The following is a 22,379-nucleotide window of genomic DNA, read 5'->3' as shown; positions in this document are numbered from 1 at the left end:
GGGATCGAGCCCCGTGGATAATAAACAAGCATAGTTTAAAAAATGTTTATCCGCAGTTGCCAAATAGATGGATTGTAACTGCCTATTGTTTAATAAGCGGACGGTTCTCCCCTAAGGCGGAGGAGCATCACCCCACTGCTTCAACTGCAAGCTGAATACAAAAAATAAAATAACGTTCCGTTTTCGTTTTGTTTTTTGTATTCAGCTTGCAGTTGAAGCCAGGGTAGGTTATGGCGGGCGGGATTGGACTCCCTGCATCACAGGGAGGAGGAGTGGTGGCTGCCCCTTCATTGCATTACAAAACACAAGGAACCACCTGTAGAAGGGATTGTATCGATTTGAGATTCTCTCTGTCAAAAAGGTGTGTTTCCTACATTGGTTGGACACACAGTGTTTGCTTGAATACCCCTCACTCACCAAAAGGGCCCTTAGTGTCATGCTTCATCATAGTGGTCTTCCCGCCCTGCTGCGGGACGGGGCGTGCTACGACCGGCGACTACGTGGGAGCACTGATCTTACAGTGCTATGTGCGGTCTAGGGGTAGTGAGAGGAAGTGTCAGAGTGAAGGAAAAAGGTGAAAATAAAAAGGACCTAGCCCCTATGGACTAAGAAACTTTAATAGGTCACTGGGGCTGGTACTATTAAAAACAGTAGGTCGGAGATGTCCTGCGTGTAATGTGCGGATACTCCTAATCAACTCAACATGTTTTGAAGCACCGAGGCTTCTTCATCAGGACTGAAACTGATCCCTTCAGTACTCACTATGTTGCTATCAATGAAGTGAAACTAATGATATATACAAATAAGTGAAAATGCAAATGATCATGCTCTTTATACAATACCCATTCGTATTCTAAATGTAAATCTGAAAAAAAGAAAGCACAATTCATTATAAACTGTAAAATTGCACCTCCTTATGCGCAAACATGTGTAACCTGTAAGAAAACTGTGCTACACGGTGACTATAGTGTTATTAGCCATAGTCGTATATTTAACCATCATTGCAGTGACCTGTGGAAAAATGACGAACTAGACATACACACATTGAAACAGAAAGCACACACTCTATACTGACGTCTAAAAAAATGGAGTGGAGAGTAGTTAATTATGTAGAATAAACAAAATACATACTGGGATATATCGGAGACAATGCTCCATGAGCCTCTAGAACGGGTGGGAAGGGTGTTGCCACTGCATTCTGTTCAATGGAGACCAATGGTGGTGAAGGAAAAAAATAAAAAGTCTTAAAAACTAGCTGTCCATTAATAGCGACTTATAGGCGGCTAGAGGGTCTAAAAGTAAGCGTATCCGACTGGCTCGTCTGAAGCAGCTATGCCGTACTCACAGTAAAGTCAACACTGCCTCGCTCAAGGTAACGCCATCCCGCGGCTCCGTGGTGTACTGACTCTGCGAGGAGGGCTCTATTTATATTGCCGGCAAATGGAAGTCAATGCCGAAGAACGATTGCACCTGTGTCAATGTTGGCTTTCACCCAGAAGTGTTAGCAGATCACATCCGGTGACAAGGAGGTTGCTGCTGAGGGCTAGAGCGGTAACCTTACGATACGGGTGTAAACCAGGAAGTGAGCTTTACGTGGAAACTAAAACGTACATTTTCGTGTATCTGAAAATCATATTCTACTAATGAGGCCAAAATAAACAATTTATAGTTAAAGTAAAGTTTTGGCTCCTTGCACGATGGTGCTGTTTATAATATGCAATACAGTGGCACTGTTTACCACGACCCCTTCAGGACGGGGTGGTATGGTGAGATGTTCAAGAGGCATATCCCCGACATGATGGTGGAATAGGTTGGTGGGGAACAAGATTGCACAAGGTCACAGAGTAGGTTAGACTTCCACTGATCAAAGAGCAATGGGCCATAAAAATTGTGTTTTTTAAGATGGGGCCAAAAGGTGATTACGTCTTGATTCAAGACAGTTGTGCTCAAGGTATGTCCCAGTTGAGACCTGTCAAGTGGGTGCCCAGACAGAACACCCCTCGATTTTTTTCTAGTAGGCCATTCTCGTTGTTGAGTTGCTCAATTATTGTCCATTTCAGATCATCCACGTTGTGGGCGGTGGTTAAATAGTGAGTTGCCATCTTGGTGGTGCTCTTTTTTCAGCGAACATTGCTTTTGTGTTCAATACGAATCCTCACCAGTCTTGACGTCATTCCGACGTATTCCAACCTACTCGGGCACGTGATCATATATATCACATTTCTGCTATTGCAGTTTGGCTCAGTTTCTGAGCAAAGAAAATTCACATTCGTGAATTTGATGTTTTTACTCTTACTTGTAAGGTTGCATGTGCTACAATTGCCACATGGGTAATGGCCTTGAACAGGAGGGAGGGTAGCATTTGGAATTGAATTCACAAAATCCCTTATAGGTATCACATGAGGTCTCGTATGGACCAGGATGTCCTTCAGGTTCCTGCCCCTTTTGTGGGAAAACATGGGTTTAGGAAAATTAAGACTCCTGCAGTTCAGAATTCTCCAGTGTTTATTCACTATTTTGGACACTCGATTGGTGTGAGTGTTAAAAGTAGTGACGCACAGATGGGTCGATCTTCCTGTTCTTTCGGTATTGAGTTTTCCAAGAGTGCGTCTCTGTTGTTGTTCCTTGCCTGTTTCAACCCTCTTTTGATGATCTGTTCTGGATAGTTACGTTTCAGTAATTTGTTTTCCAAGTCGGAGGCTTGTTTTTTAAATCAGTCAGTCTGGAACAGTTTCTCCATAGACGGAGGAACTGTCCGTAAGGGAGATTGTCCTGAAGGTGTCGGGGGTGAAAACTATTGTATAGTAACAGGCAATTCTTCGCAGTAGGTTTAAAATGCGTGGTTGTTTTGAGCGTGCCACTGTTCGAACAAATATTCAAGTCAAGGAACACCAGATTTGTGTTTGAGGTTGTATGAGTGAACTTGGGATAGGTGTTCTGTTGGTTGAGCCAGACCATGAATGCTCCAATGGATTTGGCGTCACCTTTCCATATTATCAGTACATCGTCGATGTAGCGTTTCCATATTATGATGTTGTTGTGGAACGGGTTATCCTGGTGTAGTATCTTACTGTTCTCAAGGTGGTGTACATAGAGACCAGCCAGACTGGGGGCAAAGGTGCTGCCCATGCTGGTCCCATGTTTCTGTAGATAGCATATCCCCTCATATTGAAAAAAGTTTTAGGGCCAGATAAATACATTCCATGACCACGTTACGAGGTGTGGTATATTCCCATGTTGTGGTGAATAATACTTCCTCTATGATGTCCATGATCTCTTCATGAGGTAAACTTGTAAACACAATTTCCACATCAAGTCCCAGCAAGAGGTGTTGATCTGGGTCAAAAGGAAGGTCTTCGAGGAGTTGTAGGACGGCCTTGGTGTTCTTGAGGTAGGTGCCTGTTTTTTGAACCAGCGGGCGGAGGAATGCGTCTGCAAACTTGGAAAGCAGTTCTAAAATAGAACCGATCCCTGACACAATTGGACGGCCGGGGGCGATTTTCCAGATTTTTATGGATTTTGGGGATGGTGTAAAAATATGTTGTCTTGGGCGATTTTTGGATGAGGAAATCGGCCTCCTTCCTGAACACCCAATCATGTGCCATGGCTTCTCCGACCATCCCCAAGATTCGTACCCGTATCTCCTCTGTTGGGTCATCATGGAGGATCTCGTAGTTCCTCCGATCCTCCAAAAGTTTCCTGCATTCGGTGTCATAATTGCGTGTTGTTTGAATCACTATTGCTCCTCCTTTATCAGCAGGCTTTATGACCATGTTAGTGTTGTCAGCCAGTTGTTGTAATGCTTCCTTTTCCAGTCGTGTGATGTTCTAGAAGGGTTTGTTATCTAGTATTTATTCCATGCTGTGTGTTTGCTCACTTAAAAAACATGTTTCATTGCCTCAGAAAGCTTGCGGCAATTTCATCAGGGCTAGGGTCGACTGGCCACACTGCACCTTTTGTTAGACCAGTTTGCTTTTTATCTGCACCACGTGGTCACTCGCCTTTTGCATACCTTTATCCCTCTAACTGGTGGGTATCTGTTGTATAAGAGTGTACTCGTCCACTCTGTTACTGGCCGCCCGATAGCTGCGGGTGTGTAAATCTCATCAGCCTGTAGCCACGGATAGCATTCAGCCTTGAGGCTGAATGCTATCCGTGGCTACAGGCTGACGAGATTGCCAGTCAACCCTAGCCGCAAGCTTTCTGAGGTAACGAAACATGTTGGTTTTTAAGTGAGCAAACACACAGCATGGAATAAATACTAGACAGCCAGTGTTGTTTAGCTCGGTTTTAATGCGGATTGACTAGGGTTCTGATCAGACCCAGTCTCTCCTTTCAGGGTTGATATTGTTCTGAGCTCGGATACACATACCGCAGCCTAGCGTTCACACACAGCACTATATGTTGTCTTTATTTTTAGTAGGTTTTTGACATTGTTTTCTGGGTGGCAGCTGCTAATGATGAGAACGTGAGGTAGCAGGCGAGAACCTGTCTGCGTATCCTCCATGGTGTTACTTCCGTGAGGCACTGCCATCCTTCTTCATTAGATATTGTTTGCACACGGTCTTTCCTTCTTACACACAACAGGTAGAGGGAAAGTGGGGAAGGCACTTCATACAGACACGAAAATGTTTTTTAAAGATTTGAGTGATACCGGACCCTATCTATGGACGGCATAAAAGATGGCCGCCTTATGATTATTTGAAACAAAGGTGTTTTGAATGTGGAAGGGCTACTCATGAAAGTTTCTCACTTGATATATCCATTAGCGGTTTCTCCTCAGATTAGCCAACTCATCCCAGTCCGCATTACTCGGACCTGTATCTGTGCTGCTTAATCCCTCAAAGGGATTGAGTGCTGCCAATATTCTGTCAACTTCCTCTTCATCAAAGGAGAGGCCTGCTGCCTCGACAATGTTTCTATGAAGGTCAGAGTGAGTGTGTGTCTTCTAAAAATGTATATCTGCGTGTGACAAAAGGATATGTTAATTGATAAGTAGGGGATATTTGGTACACTGACCATTGTCTCCCAGAGTCCACAGTTACTAGTATACTCCCACAGCTGCAAGCTGTCAAAATAGCTACAACAAATAAAAATGGGGAGTGAAGAGGTAGTGTCCTTAGCAGGCACTAGAGGCGGATACGTCCTACTCTAGAAATCTATTACAAAACACAAGGATCCACCTGTAGAAGGGGTTCTATCGATTGAGATTCTCTCTATATCAAAAAGGTGTGTTTCCTACATTGATTGGACACACAGTGTTTACTTAAATACCCGTCACACACCAAAAGGGCCCTTGGTGTCATGCTTCATCATAGGGGTCTTCCCGCCCCGCTTGATTATGTCGGAATGACGCCAAGACCGGTGACGATTCGTATTGGTGAAAACAAGAGCAGCGTTCGCTGCAAAAAGAGCACCACCAAGATGGCAACTCACTATTTAACCACGGCCCACAGCGTGGACGATCTGAAATGTACAATAATTGAGCAACTCAACAACGAGAATGGCCTACTAGAAAAAGAACAATGATGGGTGTTCTGTCTGGGCACCCACTTGACAGGTCCCAACGTCGACATACCTTGGGCACAACTGTCTTGAATCCAGACGTAATCACCTTTTGGCCCTATCTTAAAAAAAAAAACCTGTTTTTATGGCCCATTGCTCTTTGGTCAGAGAGAGTCTAAACTACTCCGTGACCTTGTGCAACCTTGTTTCCCCACCAACCTATTCCACCATCATGTCTGGGATATGCCTCTTGAACATCTCACCATACCACCCCGTCCTGAGGGGTTGTGGTAAACAGTGCCACTGTATTGCATATTATAAACTGCACCATCGTGCAATGAGCCAAAACTTTACTTTAACTATAAATTGTTTATTTTGGCCTCAGGAGAATTAGATGATTTTTAGATACACGAAAAGCCAGCCCGACCTATACCACCGTCATGTCGGGGACATGCCTCTTGAACATCTCACCATTCCACACCGTACTGAAAGGGTGTGATAAACAGTGCCATTGTATTGCATATTATAAACAGCACCATTGTGCAATGAGCCCAAATTTACTTTAACTATAAAAATTTTATTTTGGCCTCATTAGTATAATATGATTTTCAGATACAGGAAAATGTACATTTCAGTTTCCACGCAATGCTCACTTCCTGGTTTACACCCGTATCGTAAGGTTACCGCTCTAGCGCTCGGCAGCAACCTCCTTGTCACCGGATGTGATCTGCTAACACTTCCAGGTGAAAGCCAACATTGACACAGGTTCTGTCATTCTTCAGCATTAACTTCCTTTTGCCGGCAATATAAATAGAGCCCTCCTCGCGGACTCAGTACACCACGGAGCCGCGGGATGGCGTTACCTTGAGCGAGGCAGTGTTGACTTTACTGTGAGTACGGCGTAGCCACTTCAGACGAGCCAGTCGGATATGCTTACTTTTAGACCCTCTAGCCGCTTTTTAGCCGCAATTAATGGACCGCTAGTTTTTCAAGACTTTTCTTTTTCTTCCCCACCATTGGTCTCCATTGAACAGAATGCAGTGGCAACACACTTCCCACCCGTTCTAGAGGCTCATAGAGCATTGTCTCCTATATATCCCAGTATGTATTTTGTTTATTCTACATACTTAACTACTCTCCACTCATTTTTTAGACGTCAGTATAGAGTGTGTGCTTTGTTTCAATGTATGTATGTCTAGTTCATCATTTTTCCACAGGTCACTGCAATAATGGTTAAATATAAGACTATGGTAAATAACACTGTAGTCACCGTGTGGCACATTTTCCTTACAGGTTACACGTGTTTGCGCATAAGGAGGTGCAATTTTACAGTTTATAATGAATTGTGCTTTCTTTTTTCAGATTTACATATAGAATACCAACGGATATTGTATAAAGTGCATGATCATTTGCATTTTCACTTATTTGTATATATCACTAGTTTCACTTCATTGATAGAACATAGTGAGTACTGAAGGGATCAGTCTCAGTCCTGATGAAGAAGCCTCGGTCCTTCGAAACATGTTGACTTGATTAGGAGTATCCACTCATTATAAGCAGGACATCTCCGACCCATTGTTTTTAATAGTACCAGCCCCAGTGACCTTTTAAAATTTCTTAGTCCATAGGGGCTAGGTCCTTTTTATTTTCACCTTTTTTTGTATTCACTCTTGACCCTTTCTCTCACTACCCCTACACCACACATAGCAATGTAAGATCAGTGCTCCTGTGTAGTTGCAGGTTGTAGCTCGCCCCGTTCCGCAGCAGGGTGGGAAGACCCCTATGATGAAGCATGACACCAAGGGCCCTTTTGGTGTGTGAGCGGTATTCAAGCAAACACTGTGTGTCCAACCAATGTAGGAAACGCACCTTTTTGACATAGAGAGAATCTCAATTGATAGAACCCCTTCTACAGGTGGATGCTTGTGTTTTGTAATAGATTTCTAGAGGAGGACGTATCCACCTCCAATGCCCACTAAGGACACTACCTCTTCACTCCCCATTTTTGTTATTTGTTGCACCTTAAGTGCGCCTGACCGTTTAGCTGGCCATCTCAGGTCCGTCATCTTGGGAGGGCCAAACATTCATGCACGCTTTGCATGTTCTCCATCCAGGCTGTATTACAGCCTGGGTAGAGAACATGACCAGCCTTCCACTGCCTGTCTGAGCGCCGAACCACAGCCCTCAGACCAATTACAACGCTGATGTAAGGCAGTGTCGTGATTGGCCAGGGATTCTAGGAGGCTGCCTGCTTCCTAGTGCAGAAAGGTCAGAAGTGGCTGCAGCTGGCGGTACTAAGGTAAGTGCTGGTTAACCTTTTTTTAATTCCCCCTTCTCCCTACCACCCTGTTATGTAGCAGCCGCTACTGGGTTTAATACAGACAAAACTGAAGTAGTGACACTTGGCCACTAAAACACTATATAGTCTGTCAATTGATGTCCTTCAGATCTGGATGCCCCACCAGTAGCAAATACCTCAGTAAGAAGTCTTTGTGTCTTACTGGATGATGGGTTTACCTTAACTACCCGAGGTAATTGCTACTTGTTTTGTTGAAGAAAATCTTTCTGCTTGAGTGTTTCTAGCTATTTAAGCACTGTTTAAATCGGAGCTTGACTACTGCAAGAGCCTTCATGTGAGACTCCAAAACGAACTGCTTTCTAAGCTTTAACTGGCACAGAACATGCCCTATGAATTTACTATGATCTGGGCCGGAACACGCATGTCACTTCTTAAAATCATCAGTTGCATAGGCTACGAGTAGTAAAGTCTTGTTTATGTCCATCTTCCTTGCTTATTATGAAATAATAAACTGGTGTCTTGCCTACTTTCCAGAATTAATGCTAGAGATGTATCACCGCCAGATTTCTTTGGGCACCTTTCAGTTACAATGTGTTACCTTTTGCAAAACAAATCGTGCTGCGAGGGAAATTCTTTTAGACTGCTGGCTGTGAAACATTGGAATTCTCTACCTACTTCCCCTAAGGTGGTTAATCACTTCCCAAAAACGTGCTTTTTAATTAAGGCCCGTTTGGGGTTTATTAAACTAGACTTGTTCCAAGTCTATGTTCAGTCTCAATATCAACTGCTTTTAGGGTGACAGCTCATGTTATACGTTTCTAAAGCACGACTATTTAAGCACTCTAATCAATAAACAAATTTAGGAATTGGGACACATTTATACCTCAGAAGTAATCGGAGTTATTCATAGTTAAATTTGAAGGTATACGACCCCTAAATTTATTTTTCCAGCTCTTTGGTAAAAAATGGTAATGTGGAGACATTGAAAGTTGACTAGGAAGATTTAGGGATAAAACGACCTCTAACTTGAGCCATTAAAATTAGAGTTTCACATACATCAATTAACACTACTCTATTAATGGTTCATGCTCATTCAAGTTTCTCTTTCCAAGGGCTGGGGTAACTTTGGTGGAGACTGTGGGCTTCATTACCTAAAGTGATCACTAGACGCGCTCAGTATCTGCCACAGTTTTGATCTCACTGGTGTCTTAAGTAGTTGAGCTGGAGCAGTGCTATTTTACCACCTTAGATGGTGTCAAAGGGTTTCTTGCCACAGGAACTTTGAAGGCATGTGCGGATTTTGGATAGAAATGCAGCAGTATTTGATGATATAGCTAAAGTAAACCGAACATAACGTCATAGTGTACACACAAACATAAAGACACATAACTACATCAAAACATGTTTAAAAAGTGCACAACATTTCTTGTACCACCTCCTGAATCACGCGTTCATAATATGGCGGTAAAAGATGTTTAGAGGAAGCACCACCTTAACTTGCCGCCCAGGACTTGAAAGGGCACTGGTCCGAAAGGGTTTGTGAGCCGGGCCAGTCTTAAAGTAGAGGCTGCGTATCCCACTTAAAGCAACATGACCCTAGTGTGCAAAATCTCTTGAAACGTCCTTTTTATGCGCACGCCTACGTATTTTGATGATGAAAGGGGTGAAGGGTTAAACTCTGCGAACGACTGTTCGAGTTGAGCTGTTGTGTGCTTGTTCTGCTCCAGTTGTTTTTGGAGATCCCTGTGGTTTCTGATGTGAAACCCTCTGTAGTATCTGGTAAAAGGCAGGTGAACAGAATGAAGGCTCAACGCAGAGCCGCCCCGGTGTCTGTCCTCTTTGACAGACTCTGGAAGTAATCCGACAGTGCCTCGCGGGGGTGTCTGGACAGCGCGCCTGCATTTGGATCTGTACAGTAACTGCCGGCCTGAGGTATTTCTGTGTAATTACTCAGCACGTTGCTGAAAATGGTGCTGATGTCTAATGGTTTCGAGTTGCGGAAGCGTCCTGGGAACTGAGTTTGCATTTGTGCCGCTGGAAGCGATGGCTCCGGTGTCACTGGCTCTGCGGCTTAACGTCATGCGACGCGGCCCAGAATAGAGCCGCGCACTGGGCAGGAATGCTGACTCTGAGGGCAATAATGCAAGCGGGCTGTCGCACCGGTGTCATTGAGGCCGTCCAGCGGTGGGGTGGAGGGGTGATGGGGGAAGGGGAGAGTAGTAACTATTTAAAATAATACATGGCAGAGAGGTGCAGAGTTTGGAAACGCCTCACGACCACTATCTTATGTCTCTTCTCCCTCTTCCAGAGAACAACCCATCTTCACCACAAGAGCACATGTCTTCCAAATCGACCCCAGCACGAAGAAGAACTGGGTTCCTGCAAGCAAGCAGGCTGTCACCGTCTCCTACTTCTATGACAGCACAAGGAACAGCTATCGGATTATCAGCGTGGATGGAGCCAAGGTAGGTGGTCCAGACGCATCTGTTGCCCCTGCTAGTGCGTGGCCTTGCGCGAAGAGCTTTAAGTGGGATGAAAAAACTGTCGGGGTGTTATCTGTCAACGGGGCGTGGCCGGTGTAAATAAGGGCGTGGTTTAACAACACTTAAGCTAAAAATCTGTGCTTAGCACAGTGTATCGCCCGACTGGTATTTTGCGGTTTGTCATTGCATCTAGATATATAATTACAACAGGTAACATTACACCTACAACAAGCCAGGACTTTTGGCTTTGTCAATGGTTGTTAGTTTCATAAGATAAATGAGCAACAGATATGGCTTTATAACATTGAAAATACTTCAGTTCTGAAATGATGAGGCTGTAAAAAAAACTATAAAAAAACTATAGCGAGGATCTTTGAAGTTACCTCAAAGGCAGTGAAGGGTGTCACTCCTGCAGAGTTAGGATTTTTTATTTTTCACCCTGAGGGTGAGGGCAAAAATGGAGAGCCCGACAGGGACCTGTCTCGGCACCTGCTTTTTAGGACCCGGCCCACTTAAAGCCATAAGGATACCACTTTCCCACATGTGGTATGAAAAAAGTTTAGCCGCTAAGCAAATTTTCTGTGCCCCTCTGCACAATGTGGTAAAAATTAGAGTGGGTTTTGGCGCCACCCAGAGTATTACACTCACGGAATGCTGTTGACTACTTGGTGTATCCTTCCACCTGCAAATTGCTTGCGTTCCAAAGAATTGGGGATTATTTTACACCTTTGTGGTTAAAAAAAAATTGGATGCATGTTTGTACCCTAATCAATCCTTTATCTTATTCATGGATTCTGTGCAGAAATAATAGATGTATTCATTTAGCCTTCAGCAGGAACATTTAAAAGAATTTATGGCCCGAGTATTATCATGACCCCAAAAATCGTCACCTGCTTTTTTTTCCTGCTCAGTTGGGACGGCTTTGACTGTTTATTCTTGTGTATTTCATGTGCGCCTACGTTGTCACCTTGCCAATCGAGTATTCTCGAAGTTGTAAAAGTGTAACGCACATACAGCCGTCTTACCACCCTGGGTGAAAGTATCCTTCCAATGACCACCTCCATATGCCTGCAGGGAACTTTTTCTCTTTTTTGTTGTTGCTAATAGTACGACTTGCATGAACAGTGCTTGTTCTTTCCTTTACCTGAGCTGTCCTGGCATTCGCAGCGGGAGCCATGGAGAGCAGGACCGGCACTGCCTGTCGCACCCCACAACCATTGGCTCTTAGAAAACCAAACAGTATTTTTCTTGGCGATCAGCCGGACATCAGAGCTCCTCCGGCTAGCACGACTCCAGATAGTAATCGGTTATATTTGAAACGGTGTATGCACGGATTAACATGATATTTCAGATACATAGAACCAGTTTTGTGGTGGCTCTTTCATGTGTCCCCCAGGCTGTTCAACAGGCATAGTCTGTGTGCAGTGCGATACTCCTCACAATAGGGTAATATCTACCCTGCAGCACCAACAACAAAGGCAGAAAGAGGTGTGAGAAAGCTGCACCTGGCTATCATATCAACCGCTTCTGTGACAATGGGCAGGAAAGAGTCTTCACACCATTGACAGCAAGAAATGCAGTCCCACCCATCAACCCCCTCCCAAATCGGAAGCAGTTGTACAGGAAGGCATATCTGTAGCTCACGTCCGCAAAATGTCTATTTAAATTTCGAAATGAGCCTGTTCTCCTCCTTCCTCGCCTCTGTGTGGTCTCCTCCCTCAAGATCAGTTATGTCAGCAACACACTCCCACTGTCTGGGAAAACAACCTCCTCTCCATCTTGCACAAAGGAACATGCAAGGGGTTTCCAAATGGAACCCAGAGGCCTTCATAATGATGGTTCACTCATACACAGAATACATATACCACACAGGCCACATACAGAAAGATGTACATACACTTGGGATGTTAGTGCTAGGTGCCTTTCATATCAGCGGTTACTCTGCTGTAGAAACTTTAAAATCCCACCTTTAAAACCTTTTCCCTGCAACCTAACAATACATAATCTCTGTATCTGTCGCACCAGCCGTTTTCATGAACCTTCATAGCTCCCACTAACCATCACACCTAAGTCCTATTAATTTATTCTGTCACAAAGAAACAGGAGAAAATGTTTGGAATGGTTTCCTGAGAGCGCATGACTAAACCCAATAAGCAATAATCAATAGATTAACTACTAAACCTGGGTTCTGGAGTAGATTGCTACTCACCCAAAGTGTTTTAACATGTCATCAGGGGTAGTAAGTGCTTCGGTAACTTTGCATCAGGTTGATACTCTATCTATCCTCAAATTCTTTGCCTTTCGTGGTGCCAAACTGGATCTAGAAGATTTCACAGCAGTGCTCCGGCACACCGCTAGGTGGCACAGTGCAGCTCCACTTTGGCTTCTTTCAGACTCTGAAGTGATGGAGCGACTTTGTAAAACATATAAGCCCCACACCGATGTGCCGATGTCCATTTCTTTCTTCACTGTTTCCTCACCCTCTGATGTGGAGCACCAAATAATTGGAGATTCCAGAGTGCAGAGCTCTAATTTGGGACCTTTTTAGATTGTAAGAGTCCACCCCACAGGTTAGGCAGACTGGAGGGCGTTGCAGAATCTGCAGTTAGAAGATCCAGTATGAAGTGTAAGTAATATTTCTTCTTGTGGATATTTCTAACAGGAGATTCCTTACCTTTAGAATAGATGCCAAAGCAGTGCCTCGAAAGATCTATGGATGGGCTCATGCCAAAACATAATGCAAGACGAGAGGGCCCCATTCCTATTCGCGGTGTGCCTGAGTGTCCAAGGAGTAGTGCTTTGTGAATGTGTGCATGGATGCACACATCCCAGCCTGGGAGAGTTTAAGAACAGGCCCTTCGTGTGCCAATTCAATGGCAGCAGCGTTTGTCTTGGTGGACTGAGTATTCAGTCCTTCAGCAGGTTGCTTCTTTACCAGTACATAGCACATCTTAATGCAGGGGACTATCCACCTTGGTAAATCCCTATTATTGCAAAGCCTTACCTTTTTGTTGGCGTAAAGAACCCCATGAACAGCTGATCATCTACCTCATGGTCTTTGGAGCCATCAATGTAGAAGCTTATGGAGTCTCTCCTCTTTTGAGGGGTGAGGTGGAGCAAAGAACGTTGGGAGGGTAATGGATTGCTTAACGTGAAAAGGAGTCATGACTTTTGGCCTTGACTCTCTGCACCAGAGAAAAGTAGTGTAGGGTGGCTGCAATAAGAGCTTGGAGCTCATTCACGGACCAAGCTTGAATTGATCACAATGAGGACAGTCTTCCGTGTCAGAAAACGGAAAAAACATCTGTTCACCAGCCTAAAAGTGCATATGAGAAATGTCCAGACCAAATTGAGCTCCCATTTTAGCATCACATATGGTTTGGAAGGGAACATCTATCTTAAACATGTTAAATATGCTTCTCAATAGGAGTTTTCCACCAGCATTCTTCGTATATTGCCTTGTTATTGTCATTTACACTTTTCTTCCATTTAGTTCTTCGTGTACAGCAAGAGGTAGTGGTTCAGCCCTCTACAGGCATTGGCTGATTTTACTGTGAGTGATGGTATTTTAACATTTCACAAGCAGCACATACACACAAAATAGTTCCCTTAAATTACAGAGACTACTATTACAATGTGTGCTTTTGAGGCAAAAAAAGTGTTAGCATTTAGCCACTTATCTTTAAATTGACAAGGTCCTGGCAGCCTACTCAACATTATAGTTTTGTAAAACAAAACTAGAATTAACAAAGCAAAAATTCTGGCAGCCATCTCTAGACCTATTGGCTTTGGTAATAATCAATCAATTATTTGTAGAGCGCACTAATCACCCGTGAGGGTCTCAAGGCGCTGAGCAGGGGGTGGGTGTGCAGCTACTGCTCGAACAGCCAGGTCTTGAAGTCTCCTGAAGGTCAGCAGGTCCTGGGGCTGTCGCAGCTGAGTGGGAAGGGTGTTCCATGTCTTGGCATTGAGGTAGGAGAAGGATCTGCCGCCAGTGGAGGTCCTGTAGATGCGTGGGACGGTGGCAAGGGCAAGGTCGGCGGAGCGAAGCTGGCGGTTCGGGGTGTAGAAGGTGAGACGCTTGTTGAGGTATGATTGCATAAAGTAATGTAATACAGGAGATACAAGCTATGTGTTGCAAAGCCTTCTGTCGTGCAATAAGTCATTCTGAATAACTGTAAAACGTGTCTCAAGTTAGTAGCCTAATAGGTTATATAGAAGGTCATAATTTATAAAGCGCATATCTTAAAACTATACATAAAGAAATATAAGCTAACTCACCGTTGAACTAACTCAAGGCAACATATTCCCATAAGACAGGAGTGTGTGTATATGTATATGTATATGTGTATGTGTATGTGTGTGTGTGTATATATATATATATATATATATATATATATATAATATATATATAATTACCTACTGGCGGTCGCCAGTAGGTAGTTATAGTTAGGACCACGTTTCCATAGGAAATCCGCAACATTCTATTTAGAATAACTTTTGCGCCGGTCGACGAATCCTCGCGAATTTTTCAAAATAGGTGGGGCGCTACGCTCCGCTCCTACCCTGAAAGTCTCGGGGGGATTTGTCAAGCGGGGGCTGAGATAAAAGGGGCATCCCAAAACGCGTTTTTCCCATGCATTTTTCCATAGGACCTTTAGACACAGCTACAGCCCGAACGGCTGAACAGAATTACTTGAAATTTGGCAGAGAGGTAGTCCTCAGGTCAAGGAAGTGCCTTTTGTAGGTTTGGTGTAAATCTGTTCAGTAGATTCTGAGAAAATAGCCTTTAAATCAATATATATATCTGAGCCAGCTTACGGTACGCTTACGGTGCGCTTACCGTACGCGTACGGTGGCGTGCGCGAGCGCGATTCTAATTGGCTCTTAGATCTTAGTAAACATTCGAATCGGCCGAAACCAGGAAGCGGCGGCCGCCATTTTCTCTCTCGCACTGAGAGTGTGGATTAAAATACAAAGCACAAAAACATGTAAAGGGGCTGTTTGGACAGCTCCAAAGCACCTAGCCATGTTGAGGGAGTCCCCTAAGATCCCTCAAGGCCAAAAACGGAATTTTTATTTTTTCGCTAATTTCGCCGATTACGCTTACCGTACGCGTACGGTAAAAAGATATATAAAAAAAAAAATTATCCATACTCTCCCCACCCCGTGTGCAAATGGTGCCCGAAGGGCACCTTTTGTGCATGGCTTATAACAGGTGTGAAAAATTAAAATATTACCTTTCAAAACGAAGTGCATCATATGTCCTCCATGTGCGCACGGTGCGCGAAGCGCATCGTGCGTACATGGCCCATGTAGCGTAACGTGGGCACGCGGTGCGCGTAGCGCACCGCGTGCCCACCGTGCGTGCACGGCACTAACTGCGTAAAGTGGGCGCGCGGTGCGCGAAGCGCACCGCGTGCTCACTGTGCGCGCACGGTGCGCGAAGCGCACCGTGCGCACACGGAACAAACTGCGTTAAGTGGGCGCGCACGCCACGAATGGCGTAAAGTAACTTGGCATTTAAAAAACCGTACAAATTCACTGAAAAAACCATAGGTTTCACACACGTTATAGTTAGGAATTAGCATTTAAAAAACCTTGCAAATTCACTGAAAAAACCATAGGTTTCACACATGTTATAGTTAGCGGAAATTTTACTGATAAAAAACCAGTGAAATTCCCCCGTTATAGTTAGTGCAGGCAACTATAACTCACGCGACCGCAATCTTCTGCTGATGACATATGTGTCTTTATGAAAAAAAAATATTTGTAATATATGTATAGCTAAAAATTTATGGAAGAAGACATGGGCAAATAAGTGTCTAAATACAGTATTAGCATCAGCAGAGGATTGCAGTCGCGTGAGTTATAGTTGCCTGCACTAGCTATAACGGGGGAATTTCATTGGTTTTTTATCAGTAAAATTTCCGCTAACTATAACATGTGTGAAACCTATGTTTTTTTCAGTGAATATATATATATATATATATATATATATATATATATATATATATATATATATATATATATATATATATATATATATATATATATATATATATATATATATATATATATATATATATATATATATATATATATATATATATATATATATATATTTATATTATATTTTTCAACTTGCTAGGAAATTGTCTGGAAAGGTATACCTCAATCTTGAAAAGGGATAAGGGTATGATTCTGTTTTTTAGTACAATCTCTTAAGTAAAAGAATTGGTTAGATAGCAGCAAGGGAAGGCATATTCGTTTGCTCTCAGCAGTGAGGAAGTGGGATGTTATAATATGATGAAGAAGTAGTAATCAATTTATTTATTGAGCTAGAACGTCGCTCAACTTTATGTAAAAGCTGCATAAGAACTCATTAGAAGCCTGTTAACTCTAAATGCATAATGTAGGAAGCTGGCTCCATATGTTATACCAAAAAGAGGTATACCGTGCAAAGAGTCCAGGTATTCCCTCAATAGTAGACAGAGGCTTTCTCTAGCATTCCCAAGGTTCTCTTCTAGGAGGTAGTGTGGTCGAGAACCCCTAGGATTATCAGAGAGGAGTGTTAAACATCGACTGCTCACACACCGGCAATAAAAGATACATTTGACTCAAGGAGATCCACACCAAATCTATAAAAATAAAACGTATCTTCATATAACGTTAGGCACCAAGATCATCAAAATCATGTAAGTCATTTTTAAAATGGGTTTGAAGAGAAGGTTTTTGATACTTTAAATCATAATTGCACCTCACTGCAATATCAACTTAGGAAGAAAACCTGGACTGCATACGGTCACTTCAGAAGGACTTACAGGACCCTTTCCCAGGTTTTGAGGTGAGTATGGGGCAAGGTCCAAGGCAACACCAATAGGTCCCCTTGGGAGGCACTGGGGCGTCCGGGGGCAGAGCTGTGTTTTTCACCGTTGGATGATTTTGATACTTTAAATTTTTCCTCGAAGCACTTTGTGGTAATGATAACCTCTGGAGGAAAAACATGTATTGCTATTGGATGCTCAACAGCGACTTATGGGAACAATCTTCTGGACTTAGTGCTGCCTCGAACCTTGCCTCATTTTCACACTAACAGTTTCTCTTTGGGCAGCACTCGGGAGGCCAGGTGCAGAGGTGCCTTACAGCATCAAATTCCATGTTCAAGTCTATGGAGATTGTTCTGTCTGAAAAGAGGCTGCAGGCTTGGGCTAGGGGACCAGTCGGACTGAACCAACGGGGGTGGGGAGGTCTCAACTCTTGCGGTGCTCTGAGACAAGCGGATGGCTCTGATCCTTTTTTCCAGGGACCCAGGGCGCAGAGGTGTCATTTGGCGTTGGATTTTCGTAACTGGGAGCCCTCGCGGCTGAGTGGGCCTGCATACTGAGGCTGCAGGAGGCGGCGTGAAGTCCACAGTGGGCTAGTCCAAGGTGGGCTTTCTCTGGACGGCCGGGGGACCATGCTGGCATCGTTGACCCACTTCAACTATGGCTAGGAATCGCTGGTGTTTGGCAGTGTCAGTTTATTGCAGCCTGGAGCACTGCAGGGAAGAAGCTCTGCTGCTCCACAGGAGTTCTTGCGTACCTATTAAAGGCAGGCCACCCACGCAGACTTTGGAGGCACAACAGCTGCATTTAAGACTTCTTTGGTGCAGTTTTGACAGGGAACAGTAGGCCGGCAAGACTGGTGCAAAGTCAGTTTCTCTTCTTCAGTTTTCTGCTTTTGAGGCTCTTTATCCGCTTAGGTAGGTTGTCCGAATCTTTCGACCATGTTGGCATCGTGGGCCCACTTCAGCTCAGCCTAGGCGGCTCGGGTGTAATGGTGCTTTCCGGTACTAGGTTTTCATGTTGAGCCACAAGCTCAGTCTTTGGTACCTGCAAGACGCAGGGGAACAGCTCTGCTGTTCCTACAAGAGTTCCTGAGTCTTTGAAGAACTGCTGGCAGTCCTCCCAGGCTTTGGATGCTCAGCCGCTTTGGAGGGCGAGACAACTTTGGCATGATTGTCGAACAAGCAAACAGGCCATTAGGGCTGGTGCCAAGTCAGTTGCTTCTTCTGCAGTTTTTGCTTTCACAGCTTTTCAGCCCTTCTTTTGGTCAGCAGTCTCTGATGTCCTGTACCAGGGATCCCCTAAATACTGAGTTTAGAGATGTTAGGGTAGTAGCCATTGGGCAACTTAAACCTGGAGTCACTACGCCACCTATATGACCACTTCCTGAGGGAAGTGGGCAAAACCCCGTCCCAGAGATCCTAAATTTGCCATCACCAAGAGGGTCACTTCTGAAAAGTTGCATCCACTTCAGGTAGCCCAGTTCAGGGATGGTACTCACATAAGGGTGGACAAGCCTGTCGGCTCTCCTGTATAGGTGCCAAGGGGGGTCTGTTTCCTCTCTTGTGAGAGAAGTTAGATCCACATACCAAAGGTGGTGGTCTTCTTTGAAGCTCCCCAGTTCTGGAATGCTAACCCGCAGGTTATTCTGTGGGCAGGGAATGCAAAGCACGCTCTGCCCGAGGAGGCTTTTTTTATGGCCCCCTGAGAGCAAAGGCCCTCTTCCTTGGGGGTCAGACACCCATCTCTGTTGGCAGGCTGGCGAAAACCAGTCAGTCAGCACACCAGTAACCGGTAGGTTTTCAGGGAGCACCTCTAAGGTGCCTGCTGGATGCATGTATTACTAAATCCAACACTGGAATCCGTGTGGGTTTAATACGAGATGTTTGTTACTAAACATCCATATTTTCAGTGAAGTCATCCCGTAGGGGGGTAACTCTTTTTCACCAGTGTTCAACGCTTGTACTGGCTATAATGGAACTGACCAGTATGGGGCATATCTGCTCATGCAGTTATGCCCTCACAAGTAGTATAGTGCACCCTGCCTTAGGGCGGTAAGGCCTGCTGTAAGGGTGACTTACTTGTATGCAGTCAGGGCACACAGGCTGTGTGCCATGTAGTGTTTTCACTTTTGTCTGCACCAAGACAAGCAGCCAGCAGTGGCTGTTTGCATGTGCTTGGTGAGGGGTCCCTTAGAATGACATAATTCGTGCTGCCACCTTTGGGGATCCTCTTTAGTACCTCAGGCCCTAAGTATCAGGGGTTCTATTACTAGGGACTCACAGAGGATACTAAAGGTATTGCCAATTGGGGAAAACAATTGCATAGTTTTGGGAATGAGATCTGGTTGGCAGGAACCCAGTGCCCTTCCATTCGAAATCGCATCAAATACCAGGCAAAAGGTGGGGGTGACTGTGTCAAAAAGGGCTCATTCCTACCCATAAGTTGACATCATTGACAACTTGGTTAACGTTTTGGGGACATTTTTAAGTTTCTTCTAGGTTTTGTTTGAAGAGCCATTTTGAATTGTCTATGAAGTGTTACACGCACAATGCATGGAAAATGGAAGAATTCTTACACCTGAAGAGTGCCATAAAAACTCCTTCTTTGCACTTCTGCAAATTGTAGACCGTTACAAAACAGATAACTTGTTTTGGGATCTGATGAAATATTTTAAGCTAAAATCCTTTCGAAATTGTACCAATTTCGCACAGGGCATGCCATCTGCTACCTCAAAGGACTGATTAGGATGGGATAATGGGTAGCAATTGGGCTGCTTAGTGGAACATGTTCCAATAGGGCTCTGTGGCACATTGCCCACTTTTAGAAGGTGTTCCTCCTGATCAAAGAAGTCAGGCACTGCAGGAGGCTTGGACAAAGTCATAGCTGAGCGGAGGAAATATTCTTTGAATTTAAGTGGGCTTTACTGGAAGGGCTAATGATGGATTTGTCAGACAAGGGAGAACATCAAACAGTTGAGGTATGCACTCTGAGGCTGATATGCCTGGGATAGTTTGAAGATTTGCTAAGGTCTTGGTTTGAGTGACTGGATTACCTCTTACAACTTGCTTGACTCACTTTGGATTAAGAATCTGCCTGTGCAACCGAGGAAAGAGTACTTTATTATTTGCTGAATTGAAGAATACCTTTCAGCGTTTTGGAGAACGTTATAGTCTATCTTTCTTGCAATTCCCATCCAGCATTTTGCTTCCGGAATGATGTAACAAGTCTTGTGATGCTTAAGGCACATGGTATTTGCCAGTTTTCAAACCACCTTGACTTACGTGGCAAGATTGTCTCTCAGGTTTTTGAACTGAGGTCACTTGTCTGCACTTGTCTGAAAACTTGCACAATCTCCACTGGATATCAATAAAGAAATAAATATTTCCATTCTTCTCCAAAATTAATTTCATTAATATGTCCTTCTGCAAACTCTGAGCTCTTCAGAACACCCTGGGACTAAATGGAAGATCTATTGGTTCCCTTGTGGTCATGGAACTTTCACATACTTTCCAGCCTAGACATGCTACACCTTCCACATTTTTATTACATCTCAACTGACCATCCTGATTTTCCACAAATGTCCTAAATCCTGGCTCCTCAGAGTTGGGATATGCCTTAGACTAAAATAGGGAAATACCACTCACCTTTTATATTTAATTTAATTGTATTGTTAGCCAACTGCCCATTGGAGTTAGTTTGGTAGTCCTGGGTTCAAGGAGATAGTCCTCTCCATTCAAGCAGCAGGTCAGCCCTATGCTAGCAGCAGAGCAGGCCCAGGGGAGTCCCCTGAAATGCAAATCAGTCCTTCTGAAGTCTTCCTCAGATTAAGGAGTGTCCTGAACAGTGGGTCAGAGGGTCCATTATTTTTACCTGTTGCCAGCTTTGAAGTGGAAGAAATGTCTAGAGTTTTCCCTCCACAGATGGTTCTGTAATTTCCCAGGTCCCAAGATGTCTGGAGTGATAAAAGCCTGGTGACAAGTTCTTTGTGAGAGTGCTGAGTCAGCTCCTTTGAAATATAAGTGGGGTAGGGAACAGCTCCACCCCTCCCATCCTTTCAGGATGTCCCTCTACGTCCAGGTCCTATTCACTGTCAAAGCCCAGTTAGCATTTCTGATGGGGGAGCAGTTAAGAGGCCAAGTTTTAAAAGGCTACTTAATTGGGTGGCACAGTAAGTCCTGGAAGTACACTAGTAGCATTTAATTTACAGGCCCTGGTTACATGTAGTACTACTGTACTGGGGACTTATAAGTGAATGAAATGTGCCAATTGGGTGTACACCAATTTTACTATGTTTTTTAGAAGTGAGCACAAGCACTTTGTGCACCTTACTTCGGCTAACCAGTGCTAAAGTCCTAAAAGGCAACAATAAGGGTTTCAGAAAGCAGGAGGGGCACAGGCAAAAAGTGTGGGGGTGACTGTAGAGAGGACCAAGTAGAATGCCTCTCTAAAAATGATGATTTGCAATGTGAGAATTTTATTAAGTACATGAAGTTGGCGCCCTTCAAGAACACCGCTATCTTCACCCCCACCACTTTGCCGCAGTTGAAACCTGCACCCACTTTAGCTGTGGGATGCCGCAGTCCAGTGTTGTTCAGGTCAAGCATGCGTTGGATTTGGCTCATGTGCAGTTCATAGTTAGGACAAGTATATGGTCTGAAAGCCATCTTCCACTGCTGATGGCTACAGTTCTTGCTCAGACTGCTTTCCAATTTCACCGTCCTAGATAAATGTACTGGTAATGTTCAACCATCCCCCAAAACCTTGTGTATGTTTATCAACAGGCAGACACTTAGATTTGCATAGTATACCAAATATGCAGTTAGTCAGAACACCACCCCACATATGATATAAAGCATGCCAGGCTCGTGTGCCATTGCTTCGCCTCCAAACCAACTCCTCTTGGCTGATTTGGTGTGTTAACCCTGCCCCTCTAACTTCATTCCATATACAGTAGGCTCCTCTTATAATATGCCATGCTTCAAAATGCTACCATGATAAACAAAATTATGTTACGTTGGGAAGAAGGGGGGAAAAAGAGCTCTACACATTAGCGAGTGCCAAAAATAAGGACAAAATCTAGTAATTGTCTTTTTTATACATTGTAAAATGTGGCATGCCACAATGCTCACTCATCTTGCCTTATGTCTTCATACTTGCCACAGAATCATAGAGCTCTATCGTACAACACAAACAGATCTTCATACACCAATTCACAGATGGCACTGTATCTCAAAGCTGTCAACCCATGAGATGTTACATTTC

The 22,379-nt window shown here is 44.1% G+C and overlaps 1 protein-coding gene across 2 annotated transcripts in view; it reads left to right on the top strand.

Annotated features, from left to right (window-relative positions):
- Positions 1 to 22,379, top strand: part of HOMER2 (homer scaffold protein 2) — a 511,148-nt gene that overhangs the window by 134,936 nt on the left and 353,833 nt on the right. For both annotated transcript variants that reach the window (XM_085644272.1, XM_085644271.1), the window contains exon 2: positions 10,113 to 10,269. In XM_085644272.1, coding sequence (XP_085500398.1) covers positions 10,113 to 10,269 — 157 coding nt within the window. The remainder of the gene's footprint in view (positions 1 to 10,112; positions 10,270 to 22,379) is intronic.

This window comes from Triturus cristatus, chromosome 3_1 (assembly GCF_964204655.1).
Source record: "Triturus cristatus chromosome 3_1, aTriCri1.1, whole genome shotgun sequence".
In the NCBI taxonomy this organism is placed as follows: domain Eukaryota; kingdom Metazoa; phylum Chordata; class Amphibia; order Caudata; family Salamandridae; genus Triturus; species Triturus cristatus.
The sequence above is the reverse complement of the archived record's forward strand: the minus strand, read 5'-3'. Positions and strand labels throughout refer to the sequence as shown.